This window comes from Phlebotomus argentipes, unplaced genomic scaffold (genome assembly GCF_947086385.1).
Source record: "Phlebotomus argentipes unplaced genomic scaffold, Phlebotomus argentipes genome assembly scaffold_4, whole genome shotgun sequence".
Taxonomy (NCBI): Eukaryota; Metazoa; Arthropoda; class Insecta; order Diptera; family Psychodidae; genus Phlebotomus; species Phlebotomus argentipes.
In genome coordinates this window covers 11,147,905-11,167,829 of record NW_026776174.1, presented here as the reverse complement: position 1 = coordinate 11,167,829, position 19,925 = coordinate 11,147,905, and the positions used below count along the sequence as shown (strand labels likewise).

At 46.4% G+C, this 19,925-nt stretch overlaps 6 protein-coding genes across 6 annotated transcripts; 2 read left to right on the top strand and 4 right to left on the bottom strand.

Annotated features, from left to right (window-relative positions):
- Nucleotides 1-14: 14 nt before the first annotated feature.
- Nucleotides 15-1,809, bottom strand: LOC132257376 (DNA-directed RNA polymerase III subunit RPC3). The gene is made up of 4 exons (XM_059754243.1): nt 1,588-1,809; nt 464-1,534; nt 238-405; nt 15-178 (listed from the first exon to the last, which is right to left on the bottom strand). Exons 1-4 carry the CDS (start codon nt 1,729-1,731, stop codon nt 23-25), a joined length of 1,539 nt encoding a protein of 512 aa, XP_059610226.1. The 5' UTR covers nt 1,732-1,809; the 3' UTR covers nt 15-22.
- A 58-nt stretch (nt 1,810-1,867) lies between these two features.
- Nucleotides 1,868-2,998, top strand: LOC132258179 (polyglutamine-binding protein 1). The gene is made up of 2 exons (XM_059755332.1): nt 1,868-1,975; nt 2,038-2,998. Exons 1-2 carry the CDS (start codon nt 1,912-1,914, stop codon nt 2,889-2,891), a joined length of 918 nt encoding a protein of 305 aa, XP_059611315.1. The 5' UTR covers nt 1,868-1,911; the 3' UTR covers nt 2,892-2,998.
- Nucleotides 2,898-3,654, bottom strand: LOC132258486 (NAD(P)H-hydrate epimerase). The gene is made up of 2 exons (XM_059755817.1): nt 3,515-3,654; nt 2,898-3,459 (listed from the first exon to the last, which is right to left on the bottom strand). The coding sequence occupies exons 1-2, from the start codon at nt 3,652-3,654 to the stop codon at nt 2,898-2,900; spliced, it is 702 nt and encodes a 233-aa protein (XP_059611800.1).
- A 172-nt stretch (nt 3,655-3,826) lies between these two features.
- Nucleotides 3,827-5,838, bottom strand: LOC132258178 (protein-associating with the carboxyl-terminal domain of ezrin). The gene is made up of 2 exons (XM_059755331.1): nt 5,523-5,838; nt 3,827-5,465 (listed from the first exon to the last, which is right to left on the bottom strand). Exons 1-2 carry the CDS (start codon nt 5,718-5,720, stop codon nt 3,855-3,857), a joined length of 1,809 nt encoding a protein of 602 aa, XP_059611314.1. The 5' UTR covers nt 5,721-5,838; the 3' UTR covers nt 3,827-3,854.
- A 172-nt stretch (nt 5,839-6,010) lies between these two features.
- On the bottom strand, nt 6,011-7,647 carry LOC132258095 (uncharacterized). The gene is made up of 6 exons (XM_059755203.1): nt 7,587-7,647; nt 7,151-7,526; nt 6,911-7,093; nt 6,609-6,850; nt 6,416-6,541; nt 6,011-6,357 (listed from the first exon to the last, which is right to left on the bottom strand). Exons 1-6 carry the CDS (start codon nt 7,595-7,597, stop codon nt 6,177-6,179), a joined length of 1,119 nt encoding a protein of 372 aa, XP_059611186.1. The 5' UTR covers nt 7,598-7,647; the 3' UTR covers nt 6,011-6,176.
- A 588-nt stretch (nt 7,648-8,235) lies between these two features.
- Nucleotides 8,236-12,536, top strand: LOC132258485 (uncharacterized). Its single transcript, XM_059755816.1, has 6 exons — nt 8,236-8,420; nt 8,520-8,614; nt 8,691-9,825; nt 10,744-11,312; nt 11,408-11,709; nt 11,773-12,536. Exons 1-6 carry the CDS (start codon nt 8,381-8,383, stop codon nt 11,831-11,833), a joined length of 2,202 nt encoding a protein of 733 aa, XP_059611799.1. The 5' UTR covers nt 8,236-8,380; the 3' UTR covers nt 11,834-12,536.
- Nucleotides 12,537-19,925: the final 7,389 nt, after the last annotated feature.

Below are 19,925 nucleotides of genomic sequence, written 5' to 3'. Positions count from 1 at the left end.
ACTCACCTTCTCAGCCATTCAACTACGCTTTCTCCGTGCTCTCTTTGTGGTAGAATTGGTACATTTCCATGAGGAAGAGCGACTCATCCAGACCGATTTCTGCACTGTACAGATTCTTGATTCTGATCTTCACCTTCTCCAGAATCTCCCTTTCAGGCGGCGTCAGCGTCTCCAAGATCTGCCGAAGAGGAAAACAGTCAATACAGAGATTCTTCAGAACAATAGAGTTTCACTCACGTCCATAATGTATTCCTCCGATTCGCCTCGCTCTTTCATAGCTTCAACCACACTCTCTAGCCTCTGTGATTTGTCGATCAGTCTTCGATTCACCGATAAATCGTAATTCGATCGCGTAATTCCATTGAAAAGGGCTTTGAAGCAAATCTGCGTCAGCGTTCTAATGATCTGCAAAGCGTCAATCACAACGAATAGAGTGGAACAGAGGCAATGCAGAGCTTCTCACCTGATTTTGCTCGGCGTAGAAGAGATTGAAGTTCTTCACGGGACCAGTTCCGCTGCTGCCCGGCTTGCGCAGGGACAGAATCTGGAGGAAGTGACTCTGTTCCAGCGTGTACGTGAGCTGCTTCGCCTCCTTGGACGGAATCATGGCCTCCTTCTGGATGTCCTCCTGCGTGATCAGCTTCTTCATGCGCACCACGCGGAAGATTCTCGCCGCCTTCGCGCCAAACTTCTCCATTATGATGCTCTCTATGTGCGTCCACGCCAGCTGCTCGAACACTTTCTTCATCTGCACGATGAACTGCCCGCCGCCGGTCTCTGAATACTTGCTCAGCACCGTCAGAGGATCCTCGATGATGACCGAGATGTACTGCTCAAGGTATCGCTTCAGCTCCGCATTGCCGGACTGCTTGTCGCAGAACGAGCGGATCTCGGCGAAGGGAATGGGATTCGATGAGAACTTCCACGGATCCGTGCGCAGATACATCGACTGCAGGAAGTATTTAAAGCACTCGCTGGCGTTCGCATTGATCTTCCTCTCGATCGCCTGCAGCACAATCGTATCCCGGAAGTGCTGGTGGAACTTCTCGAAGTTCACGTGCCAATACACACCCGAATCCCGCGTGCTGGACAGCGTTTTTCCCTCCTGCAGCGACAGCAACTCCTGCACATCGATCTCGGGCTTCTGGAAGAGCAGCGTCGGATCGCTTCTCGTGGCTTCGCGCAGCTCCTCGGCATTCTCACCCAGAATGGCCCTAATGAAGAAGTTCCCTTGAATCAGCTCCAGGAACTTGTCTCGATGCTCAATCACCGTGTTCTTCTCCTTGCTCTCCGAGTTCAGCACGGACTTGCCAATCAGATTTGTGGCAGTCTCGCAGCCCGCGCGCAGGAGTTCCTCCACCAGCAGAGCCGCCGTGTGTCCGTACTTGGACTGCATGTAGAAGATGTAGCGCGGATAGCGCAGGATGCGCAGAATGTGGTCCGTCTTGAGCGAATACTCGGCGAACGTCTTGCCCGTGGGCACTTCGAAAGTGGTCAGACGGAACTTCAGCAGCACGGCGAGGGCCTGAGAGACCTGCAAAGTAGGAATTTAGTAGGGGAAATTGAGAGAATTCACACCTTTTTGACCTCATTCTTGGTCAGACTTGTTGATTTTATGAGTCCTAAAAGAGTTTTCGATCCTGTAAACAATTCCTTCCCGATTTTCTGCACATTCACCCCAAAATGCTGCTCCAGGATCACTGAACACAGTTCGCCCTCCTGATCAGTCATTTTTGGGCTGTTATCTGGTGAAAATCCCTAAGAAAATTGCGTATTTTTGACCTGCAAAAATGGCAAAAATACCACGCACGTGAAATTGACAACAACTTTCGGAACGCCTTCCAAAAACCGGTCTTTTCGGAAAACTGACATTTCCAGTGCGTGTAAAAAAGTGTAAACAAAAACAGAGAAATGCCTCTTCCTCCAGCATTATTGGCTCGTCTGGCCAAGAGAGGGATCATCGAAGGCGGAAAAGGTGGGTTGAAATACTTCAGCACAGTCTCTGAAGGGCAGAGATTGATTTCGTCTGTTTTTCAGACGCGGAAAGCATCCAGAATGAGGAGATCATCGCTGAGGACTATGATGACATCGAGGAGCCCGCGCAGTACGACTTTGAGCCGGTGAAGAAGCCCCCGGAGAACTTCTGGAGTGAGAGTCTGAAGCGGAGGATCACCGAGGGCAACAGCTTGGGATACAAGAACTGTCCCAACAAGTACAACATCTTCCACAAATGCACGCTGTTCTGCATCAATCGCTGGACAGAGAGAGTTGGCCACCAGTCCGAGGAGTACAAGAGGCGGAAGGAGAAGCTGCTGAAGCGATACCCACTGCCGAAGCACTGGATGGAGATCTTCGACGAGGGCTGCGGCGTGCACTACTACTGGAACACGCAGGACGACACCGTGACTTGGCTCCCGCCCACGCATCCCAAGGCGCACGTCTCGAAGAGTGCCGCGGTGTTGCGTAAGGAGCTGGACGAGGTGTCGCCCGAGGAAGATCAGGACTCTGGGCTGCTGCCGGACACGGAGATGATTCCGTTGCCGCAGTCGGAATCGGACTACGTCAAGTCGCAGATGCCGCCGCCGAAGAAGCCAAAGGCCAGAGATCTCGAAAAGACGCTCAAGGCGAAGTCCGAGCGGCGCTCTCGAGGCTACAAGCCACCCAAGGACCTGGATGTGCTCGATCCCATGGATCCCGCCTCGTATTCTGACATCCCGCGCGGCACGTGGGCGTCAGGACTCGATCACGAGGACAAGAAGTCGGGCGTGGACACCACAGCGTCCGGATCGCTGTACCAGATGAGGCCCTATCCGAGCCCTGGGGCAATTCTGAAGAAGAAGGCCCAGGAATCCGAGCAGAACAACTCTGACGACAGCGATGGTGAGAAATAAACATATTTATTGTTTCGGCAGTCGAACACAGCTTTCAGTTCCCGGATACTCGGGCAAGTTCAGGTTGTACTCTTCCTGCAGCGCCGGAGGCACGAATCTGCCGCCCAGGAAGTGATGTTGACCCTTGAAGTGCACCGAGCAGAGTTTTGGGGCAGTCAGAGAGATCAGCAAGTCAGGCTGGAGGGATTTCGCCTCGGCTGGGCCATCCTCAACGTGCCAACCGCTGGGGATGTCCACGCTGGCTACAGGAGTGCTAGTCTCCACAAGAGACTCCATGATCGGGGCGAAAGATTCCCTCACGGGAGGCTTGAAGCTGAATCCGAACAGAGCATCGACGACGACGGAGTAGTTTTCATCAATATCTTTCGTGTGCGGCGCTTCCTGGACAAAGCCGATGCTCATCCTCTCGCACTGGTGAGTCAAGTTCTTGTACAGCTGGTTGTCCGTCTGCTTGGGATAGTAAATCACCGGCTGGAAGCCCATCAAAGCCAAATGTCGAGCACAAACCAATCCGTCACCGCCGTTGTTTCCCGGGCCGCAGCACACCAGTACTTTGGGTGTCTTCAACCTGGCGAAGGAAGACAATTAACTAGGGAAATTGGGAGGACTTCTAGGGGGATTACTTCTCGAGATTGTAGCACTTTGCTATGGCGTGAGCGCAGGAAAGTCCGGCGAGTTCCATCAGTTGATCCACGCTGAATTTGTACTCATTGAACAGCTTCAGATCGATGTCTGTGGCTTCTTTCTGCGAGAGTAGCTTCATTTTTGCTATATCACGGATCAGATTGATGTTTCTGGACAGCAGAAGATTCCTCAAAACTCCCATCGAATGATGTTCCGGAGACTGGAAAGTGTATCGCGTCGCTAATATTCACGCCGGCGCCATGCAGCATTTGCTTCATGCGCGAATGAAACGCGCTCTGTGAAATTGCGCCAAATCTTTAATTGTTCTACCTTTACAGCCTATTCCCAATCACTCTCATCCCAGCCCTCCTCAGTGGCGTTCTCACTCAAATTGGCCTGCAAGCGACTGACTTGGGATGCGCCGCTCTTGGCCACCTCCTCGCCAATGACGAGGACCTGCGTCTTCGCGATCACTGGTTCCATGTCCTTGAAGAAATCCACTTCCTCCTCGACGCTGGCCTTCTTCTTTGGCATTATCCTCATGTCCAGCCTCTGGATCTCATCCTCTTGTGCAGTTGGTGCGGATATGCCGTCGTCCTGGTCAGCTTCTGCGGGTGGATCTGGAGTTTTGGCATTTTCCGCATCCCAATCACTCCACTGATCGTCATCCTTGTCCCTCAGCTCGCCGGCTTCGCCGCCGTCCGGCGAGAGTCTCTCGGACAGGAGATTTTCATTGCTGATGTCGGCGAAGGACGCTCTGTGATCCCGGATGACCATGTTGTGGGAGGAGAACTGGCCCGCCGACTCGATCACTGGCGATATGGACCGTGGCTCACCCCAGTGGTGCATCGGCGCCTCGGGGACGCGCTGGGGACGCCCGTCGGCGAACAGCCTACTGCGATTCTTGCCGACGACAACTGTCGCGCCCAGAATGGCCACCAAGTCCGCCAGGCAGCGCAGCGTCATGGAGACCAGGATGTCGTTGGTGTCCTTGATTCCCAGCAGCAGCTGCGGCAGGATCAGCCCAGTCAGGTCCTCCTCGGAGAACAGCGACATGAACTTGTGGAAGTGCTCGAGCAGAATCAGTCGGATTTGCACGTCGTGCACGCAAAAGACCTGCTTCAGCTTGGGAATGATGAACTTCACGAACGTCCCGGTGCTGAACACGCCCGGCACGATGTCGTCACACTTAGGATCCAGAACGAAGGGCGTGACGCAGATCTGCGCGGTGGGATCGAGCAGAACGAGGCGCGAGAGCAGGAAGTCTCCCAAGTGGATGGCCACGTCCGTCTCGTCGAAGGTTCTGAGCTTGTCCACGAGGTCCGTGAAGAACTGCTGCTTCTCCGCAGAGTCCTTGAGCGGCACCTCGCTGAGGAATGAGTGGATCAGCACGAAGTCGTGGTTGAAATAGGGATGAAGCAGGACGGCCGACAGCTCAGGGCGCAGGGAGGGATTCGTGTGCTGCAGGTGATTCGTACAGTACTGCTGAAAGTCCTCGTGGAACGGAGAACTCTTCTCCTGTGATGTCAACTCGAAGATCTCCTTGCACAGCGTGGCGAAGCCGTACTGCTCGATTCCCAGGCCGCTGTGCTCCAGCTCGCGCTTGTCCACGGCATTGGAGTATCTGTTGGGCAACGACAGCTCCAGGATCGGCCTGGTCAACTCTGCCGATGGCCAGAGGTACTCGAAGCCGGACAGCTTCCACACGCCCTCGTGCGTGATGTACACGGAGGAGAAGCAGATATTGAGATGCCTCGTCTTCCCGTGCTCCACCAGGAATATCAGGGCATTGAGGATATTCCTCAGCCCCAGACAGATCTCGAGTGAATTCTGTGTCTTGATGAGCAGTGACAGCGGCTTGCACCGCTCAGTGGCCAGATACTTTGTGGATCCGCGCTCCCACGACGAGACATACTTCAGGATAGACGGATGTCGGAACAGCATAAGATTCTGCAAGACAAATGCGCCCTGGTGAGAAACTGCGCGAGGTCAGCGCGACAGGCTCACCTTTATCGCCTTCTCGAGGGGATTCTTCTTGTCCCAGAACTGGTTCGTGCTGATGACGGACTCGCCCTGGAATATGGTGAGGAGCGAAGTTCTGGTGTCTGTCTTCAGCTCACCAGCGAACACTGACCAGAAGTCAGACACTTCCGTTGCCTTCTCCTCGATCTCCAGGCCCTTCAGCAGGGACTGTTCACTCCCCATTGCTCAGCCACACATTTATCCTCAGTCTTCCCTTGAATCCTATTGATTTTCCATAAAAGAAACTCTCCTATCGCGATGAGTGCGTGTCACTTTGACACACGCCCCGCGCGCCGTCCAGCCAAGTGCCTTTACTCGACGCGTACGATAATGTAATATATTCATCTATGCATTTCGTACATTTCTTAGAACCAGAAATACTATCGAATGCTTAAAACGCATTAAAACGAGTCATTTTTCAATTCATAAGTTAAGTTTTATTTCATTCTAGCAATTCTCATCGTGATCAAACGATCAAACATTGTATCCAATTATTGTATTCCAATATATAATGCTAATTTCAAGTCATAAAATTCATATTAATACTGCTGCAAAATCTTACTCTTTTGAATTCAGTTTATGTTTTAGCGGTTTTAGCATTAGTGTCTTTGATGCGGTAAAGGAGATAATCAAAGAGGTTCAGCATTTAAGTGGCGCATTCAGTTCCAGTCGAAATTGCTCAATTTCTGTTGCGCTTGTGAAAAGAAAATCGTCTCCTTTTGTAAGAATGCTAAGATCAAAGTATTCCAAGAGAGGACAGTTACTCAGAATATTGCGCATAGTCTGCTGGGAAATATACGTGTCGGTCAGTTTGATGTACCTGGAAGAGAGGGAACAAATCACTAAACAATTTCTATTGCATGTAATTAGTGTCATACTTGAGGCGAGAGGCTGACTTCATCATTGCCAATACTTCCAATGCATCGCTAATATCTGCTACTATGCACAAATCAACTTTTTCCAAGCTGTGCACCCACTTCGTCAGAATCTGCTTCAGGTCGTTACTGAAAATTAATTTGCCAAAATTATTGACACAGGATTATTGCATCACAAAAGATGCTAATTACTCACACATCGGGTGTGTCGCATGTCAAAATGTTCAGAAGTGCGACATCGTTTGCGGCGATTTGAGAAAAACCTTCGTAACTAACGCTGCAATTGCACAGCTTCAGCTCTCTGAGTTTGGAACTTGTCTTCAGAATCCTCCTGATTAAGTCGTCATTAATGTTTGTATCATCAAAACCAACTTCGAAATCCTCACAACTTTGAAGCACAACGAGTCTCTCCAGGTTCGGGAATCCTGGAGATGCCGCCTGAGGAGAGAAAGTCATCGTGAGTGTCGCGCTGATTCTGGTGAAGTAAAAGATAATCACCTCCTGATCCGGACTAATTTTTGTCAGACTCAATACGTAGTCCCTTGTTCCAACCAACGTAAGATCTTTGAGTTTCGGGCAGCCGTACTGAAGCTTCTCTATATCCACTTCGAAGTTGTCCAGTTTACGCCTGTATTTCACGTCGCCTATGTTAAAGTCCAAGACAGTAAGATTTGAGCAAGTCTGTGGAGAAGAGACTCGTTAAATTCAATCATTAGAGATTACTGAATAAATAATCACCGCCAGAGATGTAATTATCTGCGAAAATGAGCCCCACATACTGATGTCAGAGACTGAAAGATTTTCTAGGCTTCCCTGCAATCCATTCAAAGCGTAGCTAAGCCACTTGCTTCGGATCAAACTCCTACAACAATCCAACTTTAGCTCCTTTAAGTTCAGCTGCGCAATAATCCTGAAGTGCATGTATCCAAGTTTCCAACTTCTTAGAGTCAGAGACTCCAGCTTCGGAAACACACTTCTCAACTTCTTGAGGTTCTCCTTTATCCTTCTGTCAGATTGGAAAAGTGCGTTGATAAAATCATTCTCATATGAACCGGCTTGATCCGGAGAACCTTTCAATCCCTTCAAGCGATATTCCAGAAACACCTTTAGTTCCCTGTTTACGAATTGCCGTGAGTTATTTTGCTAAACCTTTTCAATTACTAACTTAACCTACCAGCTGAACATAACCAAACTATGCCAGAGTGAAGGACATAGGCTCACTCGGTGCCACAAGGAGCACACTTTGCCCAGAATCATCAAATCACGGACGCTTTCATTTTTAGTGACAATCATGAAGATCTTGTGTAGAACAGGTTCCGGCAGAGTTGAACCCCAGCCGCTCTGTTCCGTCACCTCTTCCACCTTCTCGTCTTCAGCAATCTTGATGTTTTTCTCTGCGGAAGTCCCGGCGGAACTGCACCTCGCCATGGTAACTGCAGAAGAAAGTCTTCATACAACGTTTCGTAATGGCATCGTGAGCGACTTCTCGGAAGCCGCCATTGCAATGCGCAAATTTCTTTGCCTTTATGCCTCATCACACGACTTATTCCACTTTATTCACTCCTCATCTCTTACCTCAGCTGCTTCTACGCACAATAAACTGCTTTTTACCGCCCGAAATGTATAATTTCACACTGAAAACTTCCCTTTTGCACGGAAAGAAAAGAATGTCGCAATGGCCGCACGTCAAGCTTCTTCTCCGATTCGTTTTTTTTCGCAGACCGAAAAGGGAACTCGCAAAATTTAAAAGTCGCGATCGGCCTTCTTCATATCTCCACACACAGATGGCGGTCGAATTGGGAAAGAGTTGCGATGTCATCAGCTGTCAGATTATATTTGCAGCCCGTCTGCAATCACAGTTTTTATTTTTCGGTGTTTTTATCACTCCTTCTGCACCCAAATACCGCCCAAAATGCACCCCTAGAGCGCTCAATGATACCAACAATTGGAAAATAGTGTGATAAGACGATGTGGAAGTGCAGAAAGTGCGGCAAGAGTGTTTACTTTGGTGGGTATACAAAATGACAAAGAACGTGACTTTTCATTTCGTCTGTTTACTTTCCGTGTGCGAAAATGCTGATTATTTACTCTCGGCGTTATCTTGCAGCCGAACGGAAGCAATCCCTGGGCTATGATTGGCACCCGGAGTGCCTCCGGTGCGAGGAATGCGGCAAGCGACTGAATCCTGGACAACATGCTGAGGTGCAGTATTTTATCCGTGAACCGCCACACAGTGGCTCGTTCTGGGTGTCTGTAATTCAAGTGTGTCTCTTCGCAGCATAAAGGAGTGCCTTATTGCCATGTTCCGTGCTACGGCGCTCTGTTCGGGCCGCAGCTGTTCGGCCACGGGACGCGCGTGGAGTCGCACAAGAGCTTCGGCCAGAATCCCAAGGGAGACGCCAAGCAGCTGTCCAACGGGCCGGCGATCGTGCGTGATCAGCTGGAGGGGAAGCTCAAGGTGTACAACCAGTTCTTCGACAATAAGAGCATGGAGATCCGCTCGCGGGAGGTCAACGGCCGGCTGGTGCTGGAGGGCGCGCTGCGCGTCTACTGGGGCGTGCAGGGCGTGATCCACCTGAAGGAGGACGACGATCAGCGCACCGTGGTGACGGTGCGGAAGCGCAACTCGTGCCGCTACAGGAACTCCATGGAAGTTGATCCCATGAGCGAGTTCACGGACACCGCGGCCACGCTCGTGAGTCCCACGGTGGACATGAGTGCGTCCGTGACGTCCGAGGATCTGTCCACGTCGGACAGCACGACGTGCGACACGTGCACTTGGTCAGAGGATGCGGCGCCGAACAGCCAGAACTCGTCCAAGGACGTGTCGCCAACACAGAAGTGCGCCACGCTTCCGCCCAAGCTGGACGTGAAGCAGCTGGACTGGGACGAGATTGACGAGCTGCTCCAGGTGGAGCGGCGCGTGGACGACTCCGAGAGGGCCTTCCGCACAATGCCATCGCCACTGCCATCGCAATCCAGCACGGAGGCGTCGTCCGCGCAAACCCTGTCGCAGGACTTCACGCCGGATTCGCTGAACACGCAGGACTCGAGTGAGGAGCAACTCATCACGGCCGCGAGCCACTTCACGGAGGACACGGGCGAGGACAGCACGGAGTGCAGCACACTGAAGCCGGAGGACTTCGATGACTTCAAGAAGCGCATCGCCGAGGAGTTCATCAATGGCGCCAACATGATGGGCAGCACGAACGACGGCACGCTCAAGTCCAACCAGCCGATTGATCCATCGCGCATCAACGACTCCCTGAAGCTGTACAGTGAAAATATTATGAGCCAGAGCTTCAATGGAATGCCGTCTTCAATGGGCAGCGAGTCGTACGAAATAGGCGAGTACACTCGATTCCATATCAATTGCTTTAATCTCCAATGGCGAGCAAAGTACCGCGCGATTTGTGAAATTTTTCGGTGAAAGGGACACAATGTGCAATGCTGAAAGATTTACTTTTATCTCAGGCATTTATTTATATTCTATTCAATTCATGTGCTCAAGTGTACATAATTGTAATTGCTGTTGGATTGTTGTGACGATTTTTTGTTTGCCACATGAGATATTAGAAATTGTCGGATGATTACTTAATCAAGCTCTGATGCAAATGCTGGGCGGACGCGAAATACGATCGCATTGTCAGATGAAGTGAATGGCAAATGGAAGACACTTGAAGAAGTCATGTTCCGGCTGCTAAGCCACAGATTCAATGCTACTGATCGGCTAACACTCGATCTACACAAGTGACACAAATAGAATTTTATCGAATGATGGTAAAATGTCTTTGGAAAGCTGTTAAATTTAGCTATTTTATGTTTGAAGAACAGATTCTTGGACTTGAAATTCTATAAAGTTTGGTGACAAGCTTAATATTAAATACTTTTCCCCGCTTTTCCCAGAATAAAAGAGTGTCATAGTGCAAATCGTATGATTTCTATACGACAGTTCTTCTTCCTTGAGGGTGAAGACCTTAAGAAGTCCCATTAAAGTCCCTTGAATTTTTTTTATCACAGAACATTTATGAGAAAAATCTTAACATTGTTCCAAACTCAAGGTAAATTGTGTGTGTAAGCGAGTAAAGAGTGTCTAAATACAATTCATTCAACTTTTTAGGACATATAATGTGTGCCTAAAACACCATTTGTGATTTACACGGCGAAGGGTAATAAAAGAAACGTGATGAACAAGACTTATAATGGGTTATAGTAATAAAAGCACTTCCTGAGGCTCGTTAGAAGAAAATTAGGGAAACAGAAAATCAATTAAGCGCGCCGAAAGTCACGGAATCGAGACAATAATCTGCATCTTTGTGCTCATTTTTCAGATTTCGAGAATGCCTTCAAGCCATATGAGACTATGTGTGGCAATGTGGGGCCGTCGCGGCGCAAGATAAGGGCGATTGGTGGCCTCCAGAAGTCCGAGTCGGCCTCCACATGCACGGACACTTCCGAGACTGATACGCTCGTCCAAGGGCAGCTGTGTAAATCAAAGTCCGGCCCGAATTGCTTCCCATTCGAGGACGATGACGATGACGCGGACGCGGCCACGCTGCGGCCGTCGACGGTGAAGAGGAATCCCAATTGGGAGCGGAAGGGCGTGTCAATCAAGATGGATTGCTACGATGAGCTGCAGACGTCTTCCGACAGCACGCCGCTGAACAGCGCGGCGCAGCGCAACGGGGGCGACAGCGATGAGGGTGTCGTGCTGCGGAAGCCACCAAAGACGGGCTCGACGGCGATTAAGCGCAGATCGGGCAACAGGCGCTCGCGGACGAAGCTGAAGCGGCGGTGCTCAATCAATGGCCACTTCTATAACAGGGAGACGTCCTTCTTCACGCCACCCCGCGGCTCGATGATGAGCGTGTGGATTACATCGCTGGTGGACACAAAAGAGGTAATGCGATACGGTCAATTTGTGTGGTGATTAAATTAGCATTATTGAGATGAGAGGCCCGGGCACGAGCATAAAATCCATTCTCATGCTTTCAGATCATAAATCTGCTGCTGGAGAAGTACAAGGTGGACAGTCGGCCGGAGAACTTTGCCCTCTTCATTGTGCGCGACAACGGCGAGCAGCGTCGCCTGAAGGAGGACGACTATCCGCTTCTGGTGCGCGTGATGCTGGGCCCGCACGAGGATGTGGCCAGGATCTTCCTGGTGGACTCCAGCGAGACGCCGGAGATCAGCAGCGAGGTGGCGCAGTTCCTCAATCTTTCGCTGTCGGAGTGTCGCTCCATTCTCGATCGCTATGGCGAAGAGCAGGAGCGCGAAGTGGGCCGAATTAGAGAGAAGTATGATCCAATTAGCGGCGAGTCTCGCTTCATTTCTTACCACTGCGTCAATGTTAATTGCAGGTATACAGAAATGCGGAAGAGGATCGTTCAGCGCATGGAATCTCTCAAAGTGCGCCTGTAATAGAATTACCCAAATGATAATGAGAGGTCATAATTTTACTACCATTTTAAGCACTAATTTAAACTAGGTCTATTAATGCAAAAGACGTATTGCAATAATCAAAGGTTTTTCTACATATCTACATATATATATTTGCATAATTTTACAGAGAGATTTTTTTTTTAAATTTTTGCCGCTGTTTTGCATGAAAGAAGGAAAAAAAGTGAACAAATCGCCGTTTATTGGCAACTCAGATAAGGTTATTCAACAGAGTGTAACGAAATAAATCGGTGAAATTTCATTAGCACTGGGAATAACGTGTGAATATTTGCTACAATGTGGTGTAAAAGTAACAATTTAAATTGATTGCCCGAATCTCAAATCATTCCTCTAATAATCATTTCACCAAACTCAAATTTACTTTCTCAACAGTTTTTCTTTTCCGCCAAATTGGCTTGTCCCGTGATTTGTGGAATTGCTGGACAAACACACTAATTTGCTCTAGTTTTATGTATAGAGTAATGGAGAAATTAATATTCATATTACTAATGACTACCAAACATATTCATTATATAAATTTTATGTAGTAATGCTACTCCTCAAATTTACGCCAAGGAAGTGTTTCCCTGCAGTTCGTATTCAATTATATTGTAGCGTACAAAGAATTTATATTCATACAGAGAAAGCAGAGTTTTTCTTTTTTAATATAACAATGATAATAAAATTTCACGACTGTTTTGCTTGGTGATTTATCAGCTAAATTTTGCTGCTTAACGACACAAAATTGCTCTGTGAATGTTCCTGAAATCACAGAGAGATCGCAAATCATGATTCATAGCTCAACAATCTGCGTTTGCTGGCAACTTAGTGGCGGTAAATGACCTTCGAAGGAAAACAACAGAACACGTTTGACAACAAAAGAGCTTTTTTTTAAGGTGAAAAATTGGTGAAATGGAAAGGAAGCAAGATATTTTTGTTGAGATTAAAGTGCTGTGAAGCTGAAAAGCAGCGAGAAAACATGCGGAAAAGCAAGAGAAATGCGCCACAGAACCTTGATGAGCGTGCAAGAACCAAGAGGTTATTGGGAGGCCAAAGATGGCAAAGAGGGATTTTTTGAGAAAAATATCCGAGAGGTTAAAGGAGAATCTGTGCTGTCTTAGTGGTAAAGTCGAGTTAAATCAACACGCGATCGGCATTAATTGATACTTCTATGATGGACAAGCTTCATTTTCTGTTATCTTCACACGATATTCTTAGCAGTTTATGGCTCTGTGTGTCTGTAAGTTCCCACTTCATAATCTCCCTCTGCATTTCCATTCTTTCGTCTCTATGCCTCATTTTCATCGCTGTGCGGCACAAGAGTTCTGAAAATAATAGACTGGCAAATGAGCATTCGCTTTTGTGGAAGGAATAGTACCACATGTAATTTATCTGAGTTCAACTGTCGAAGTTTGGCGTCTCATGCGATTGGATTTGGCTGGAAAACTGGAAATCTCTGGGGTAACATTACGTGATCGGCTTAATTGTATTGTACGGATTTTTATTTCTCTCAGCCGTCCATCATCTATTGCTCTTCTTCAGCACGTTTTTCACAGGCGCGCGATGGTGAACTTTGTTAGGTGTAAATATGGCGATACACAAGACGATCTTGCATACGGTGGAATTCATCTCACACTCGCGCAGCCGCGCGATTCTTCCTGCGATGGCCAATAAGTTGGGGCGATATGCTCGGCCTCGAGGTGGATTCACAAGAAAGGTCATTTGCAGTGGAAGGAATTCACCTCCAAAATGTCTGTGAGAGAAAATCATTCATCAAAGTTGGATATGTAGCAATTATTGCCGCATATCTTTCCCCGCGCGCGCGCGCGCGTTTCCTTTGTGAGAACAAAGCGAGAATCTAAATAGATATTCAACAATTATTCCCTTTCTCTGAACATCTCAATAGCAAGCGCGGCGGATTCAATGGCGCAGATTTTGCAATAAAGCGCACAATCATGCCCCTTTGCCTAATTAGAACCCTCCGCGGCTATTCTTCTAGCCTCAGCATGACCAGCGCACTCTCAAGTCGTTCGCTTGCGCAATCCCGAACATCGAACCGCGCGGCATTAAGTCGCATCTGAAAAAAAATATATAAATTCAGGAAGCACATTTGTCGCTCTTCCATCTAATCTGCCACACTTCATCTCGCATTTACTTAAACTTTCAATCATGGGCAGTACTTCACACCTGAGCCGCACACACAGCCAAATCTACACTGGGCACGATAATGAAAGAGAGATTGTGAAAAAAGGAGTGTCTCGAAAAAGTCATTAAGCTTCTGGTTTTGTGCGCGCAGTTCCTCCAGTTACACGAGCACAGAGAAAAGTAAAATTGCTCATTGCTCGAGACGTCGAAGTAAAAGGGAGAGAGAGAGAGAATGGGTTTGTGGGGAGAAAGAAGGAAAAGCTTTTTCTCTGCACCACCAAATCAAGTATTTTTGTATTTTTGCCTAGACCACCTTCCTTTCCTCCACAAAATTACCGTACAATTAAGGCAGTGGCGAAAAAGTGTGGAGAAACGCCCGCGCTTTGCTTGGTTTTAAGCGATGATGAGATTTCTGGGGAGCAACGCGGAATGTGACAAAGATTGTTAAGAGTTAAAGACTACTGAATCACGGCACAAAAGCCGATTTTGCGATGTCTAACAGACTTATCAGACACGATCATTTGGTCTGAAAGTGCTGGAACGGGTTGCCAGATTCTCGTTTTAAAAAATGGCGCCAATTTTTCTCTGTTCTTTCTTCATCATTTTCCACTTCACACATCCTTATAGATTGTAAAAAGATCAGAGAGGAATGAAAAAATGTTCTGGAGGAAAAATTATTGATACTGTTGTCAAAAAACTGCTGGAAACCTTCAATATTTGGGGTGCCCGATGGGACATTGTTTCTATTTGTACTATTTTGAGGCAATTAAACCTATTTTATTGCGCCAAACTATGCTTTTATCCACCAATTAAACCATTGCCTTTCGATTGAGACTATTATCATCAGAAAACAACGCTTAGAAATGTTTCTCTGTCTGCTGATGCGGTAACACAATCGGTTTCCAATTGATTCGAAACGTTCGAGACCGAACTAAGGATGATTTGGTCTCAATCTGTGCACTTCGCATCCCATTTCCTTGTGAAACGAGCTCTAGAGTCTTCTGGTCGATCACAGAAGTGAGGTGGAAAAGCAATTGCAGCACACACGAAAGGCCACGAGGCGAATGCGCCAGCTCTTTGCCGTGTGCTCCACCCGAAGAGGCCGGAAGCAATATTGTCTGGACTCTCTGGGGTGTCTCACGAGCAGAAACCGCACTCAATTTGCTGAGGTTAATTGTGTTTAGGAGTCATTGGCAGTTGTATGGAAGCAATGTATTGAACTTTGATGTGCTGCCCATGAACACATTGCGATAGCTGTGATATTTTGAAAATCTCAGCGCGGCGATGCAGTAAATTGTATTTTGATTTGGTGAGGGCGAATTACGCGTGTTCCTCAGCACTCGGGCAAGCCTAATGCCTTAAAGATGAGGTGAGTTTTTGCTGACAGGCATCTTTCATAGACTCTTGAGGCCTTCTTCTGTGGGAGTAAATTAACACTTTCACACGATTTTTGGCCACCATTGCGCTCCCTATTCATACCTTCTTCCTGGACATTGAACTTCACGAAGAGATAGTGACTTACAAACTAGGTCCCTAATCGAGAACATTCTTATCTCCTTCTTAATATCTCTGCGCATTTTAGCCTTTCTTTGTGTAACCAGAAATAACTGGCAAGTCGCGCGCTGAGGGAAAAGACACGGAAATTCCCCATTTCCCGGGGAGTTGGCATTAGAAAAAGGGCATGCCAATGCCCGAAAAGGGGACTCGAGGGGTGAGAGATTAATGTGTATTGGAATAAATAAAATTTCATCGAATGGCTCTCCTGTTTCGGGGGGGTGGAAAAAGCCATAAAACATGGGTGTTCGTGAAGTAATTTTATGGGCGCAATTCACGCCACGACAGGCAAATGAGAATGATCTCTTCTCGCCACTCAATTGCACCACTTTCTGGGACATCGCGGATATTGCCCTTCTGTGCCACAGAGTGGCTGAAATACACTCCGGCATTGCTAATCAATCAGATCGAAGGTTTTGCCCCTTTCATACTTTTGCGCGCCAGTTGGAAAAATTTTCAAATCGTGTTTCGATAACTTTCTCATTTTTGTGATTTAATCGGCTCTCAGGCCGCGCGATTCAGCCGTCCACCGTCACTTGGGTTCGCGATTAGAGTGTGAGCGCGATCCGAAATGTACAATTCCCTCTTATGAACTGTATCAGGTATTGTATCTATTTGAAAATTTTAAATTTCAGTCATGCAACGCCACTTACAGAACGCTCTGGCTATATCCATATGGCGAGCCTTAATGCCCGCCTAATGGAGAGTCTCTTCATGATGCCCAAAACTCTCGAGCCTCTCCCCGTCTGACGAGATATTGGACGATTGCTCGCTGTTTACCTCCGCGTCTCGCTGTCGTATTTGTGGTATATGATTGCCTGGGTGCACGTCTAACTGGTTTCTCCAACACATTTTTCCGTGTCTCCAAAGGCTCCGCGGGACCACTTGTATGTGAAATGGTTGAGAGCCGACAGTCGCCGGCCGCGCTTGTACGCGCGCCGCGCTGATATCGCCCGCTTACATAACTCCGAAAGTTTCTTTGTCCGCAGTCATAACAAAGGGCGCAGCTGTGTCTTGATGGAGACATTTCACCACCTGAACAGCAATAATAATCATCGCGAATGCTGCGTGACTTTCCTATAAAAGATTGTGGTTGGAGTTTAATCTTGGTTAGACTTAGTTAATGATCTAATACTTGACTGACTGTTTCAATTGTTTTTGAAATGAATCTCATAAGTAATCCAAGGAAAATTGGGAGATTATCAGCTAAAAAGTTAAGGGAAAAACATATTTTAATAAAATTGACAAACGGACAATTTATTTGTTATTTGAAAATAAAATTAAGCAATTTAAAAGAAGAAAGACGCAAAGAAGCTCTGAAAATATTTTAACGGGCACAATTCGGATTTTAACCCAAAACCTGTCGAGAAAATTCTTTAAATGAATTTTTTTTAATCTGAAAGACACTTTTGATGTTATGTTTGATTTTAGTATATTTTACTGTGTTTGTTTCACCTCAGAATTATTCATTTGCCAAGTTTTGTTTAATTTCATGACATGATTTAGAAGAGCAATTTGAGTATTATTTTATAAGAAATGCTTCAATTGAGATGAAAAAAGATTAGAACACAGAAATGTTGCGAATTTTGAAACATTTCCTACTCAGAATACCATAGGTTTTAGAGAAACTATAAGATTTTGAATAAAAAGAATACTTTTGTGGATGAAAAATAGATTAAAAACTCTCTTGTCTTTTGAGATTGCTCACAGAAGTTGCACAAAAGTATACAAATTGTCCAGCACAGTCAGTAACTTCCTCATAGAGATCCCAGTTTATCAGAGTAAATTCAACTCTTTTCTCCGTGTGCTTCCATCTCGCCGGCCAGCGACTGTGCGTTTGTATGCTGCAAATTGTCTTGCACATGTGGTGAGGTTGTCTTACTGGCTCTGATGCCGTCTCGTGAGTCCCAAACCACGAGAGGCACAATACTTACGACCGGCAGTCGCGGCGGACGCGTTTCCACGTCCTCGTATTGTCTCCTGAATATCATTTTTTTGTGTTCCCCGAATTTTTGCTTTGTGTGTTCACCGTGTTTCGCTTGCCGTGCATTTTCTTGCATCATTTCCTGCACCGCATTTCGACACTTTATCACCATTTACTTTAGTGCCGCGGAATTCGGCACGGAGGCGCGAAATTTGGACGATAAGGAATCCTTTTGAGCGCCAGTGATTTTGCTGTGCCCAAGAGTGTCGACACAGACTCCGATCCGCCCACGCACAGTGTTTCTGTCCTCTGAGAGTTTATGTAGTGCCTTTGGTGTCTCTCGGATACTCTATCTTCGCTCGGTGGACGTTTGTGCGTCGCTTATGAGCCAGCCAGAGTGTCCATAAAGGTGATCAAGCGTCTGCAATTATTACAGTGCTGAGGAAATGAACAGATGGACAAAAAGAGGACTTTTCTCTTTATTTCGGAGCCCCAGAGCTATAAACTTCCATATGTAATCACAACGAGAGTTTAATGAAATCACTCTATGACTATGATTAAATGTGACTTGAGCGTGTTTGTGGTGTTGTGCAACAAATTGTTTTAATTGTATAATTAGCAATATATTAAATGTCCATCAGCTTCTCCCGTTCGCACACTGAATGTGATGTTATTGATGGCAAGAATGTAGAGCAACAGCTATCGAAATTGATGCAAATTGTGGCGTTTTTTTACCCTCTCGGCGAGCGGCCTTCTCGAGGTGAAACAGTTAAGGCATTTCTCACTTTCGTCCGAAGCTCTCTGACTTAATAGTTTTTTTTTTTTCTTCGCTGAAAAGCCGTCTGAAAAGAGAACCACACACACTTTAAATGAGTAAACATTTTGGTGTTTAATATTAAGGTCATTGCGAAACTATTGGTGTGGCGAAGAGATCTATGAAGAATCTCTGTGCACAAATATTCATAATTCATTAGTAACTCCTAGAAGTGCGCCAATCTTAGAGATTCTCTCAACGCACCTCTCTGGATGAAGTCACTTCTTTGAACACTTTTACCACATGCGGAATAAAGGATAAATCATTCGGCAAACGATGTGGGCTCACAATAATGTGAAATAAGCAAGCAAACATCTCTCATGTTTGTGCTTAAGAGCAGATGAAGAAAAAAAACATTAAAATATACTAAACTGGTTGTTCGATTTGTGTAAATAGTGTTAACCTCGATGACTTAATTATCATAAAATGAATTTTTCATTGCAACTCATGTGCCACGAATATGTGAAAAATGTGTAAAAGTAAGAGTGATTATTGAGAGTGCATTCAACAGGCCATATGTTAATAAACAGTCGCAGCAATTTTTCCACCCTGGCTTTCGGCATTCAAATGCAATTGCACTGGAAAAGGATTTAACCACTCAATAGACCTGCTTTTGATATAGACAGACAGGTAAATAAATTAGTAATTTATAGAAATTCAATTATCAACCACACAATTAAGATTAATTAAAACGCCAACTGCCCATTTGCTCGCTCCCAGTCCAATCATAAATAACACAATGGGCAACAGCACGTTTTCCAATTGGTAACTCACAATTGGCGTTAAACGCTCATGTGAGAAGATGTAAAAGGATTTTCTCTCTGCCTTTTAGAAAGTATTAAAAGATTTTGCTACACAAATGGACTTGATGTTTTAACCATATTTTGACCATTCGAGCTTGAGAATCACATGCAATTGCAGAGAGCAAAGTCAATAACTTGTGCACATCGATCGTAAATCAGAAAAGGAACACGGAGTGAATTTTCTGAAAATTAATAGTTCTAATTTCATCGTGTCTTGTGTAAAACGTCTTTAAGACTAATCTGCGCAACATTCTCAACAACTTCAACCTCACTGATACCGCAATCCATTATCAATAGACTCAATTCTGCACATCGCATCGCGATGCGGAGTTAATATCGCGCCACCTTCTCGCCCCGCGCACGCCTGAGCAAATGGCCAGTGGAGTCTTTGTTGGGTCTATAAAGACAGATTAAATGTTATAAATCTTGCACAAATATGGAACTGTTACGCAAGAGATGTTGCCGACACACTGCCTTCTGACAGAGGAAGGAGGATCTAACAGAGAAGAAATGCAATGCGGAGATTTATGACTCTTCACTGTTCGCAAGAAAAAATCGATATCACATAAAATGGATTACATTGTATACAATCCATCTTCATACATATAAATAAGGGCATTTATATAATTTAAATTGTACCTCCTCGCCGCCACTCAACCTTTTCAATGGGCCGCGTTTATCGTGTTGACGAGTGAAAAATGCAATCCTTCACGGCAAGGATGCGCGTTCCATGGAATTCCACTTAACCCTTGCCTTATCGTTGTCTTTTGACCTCAATTTGTCGATGGTTTTCCATGGAAATATGAATAATCAGTTTGTGTGAAGAAATTTTTT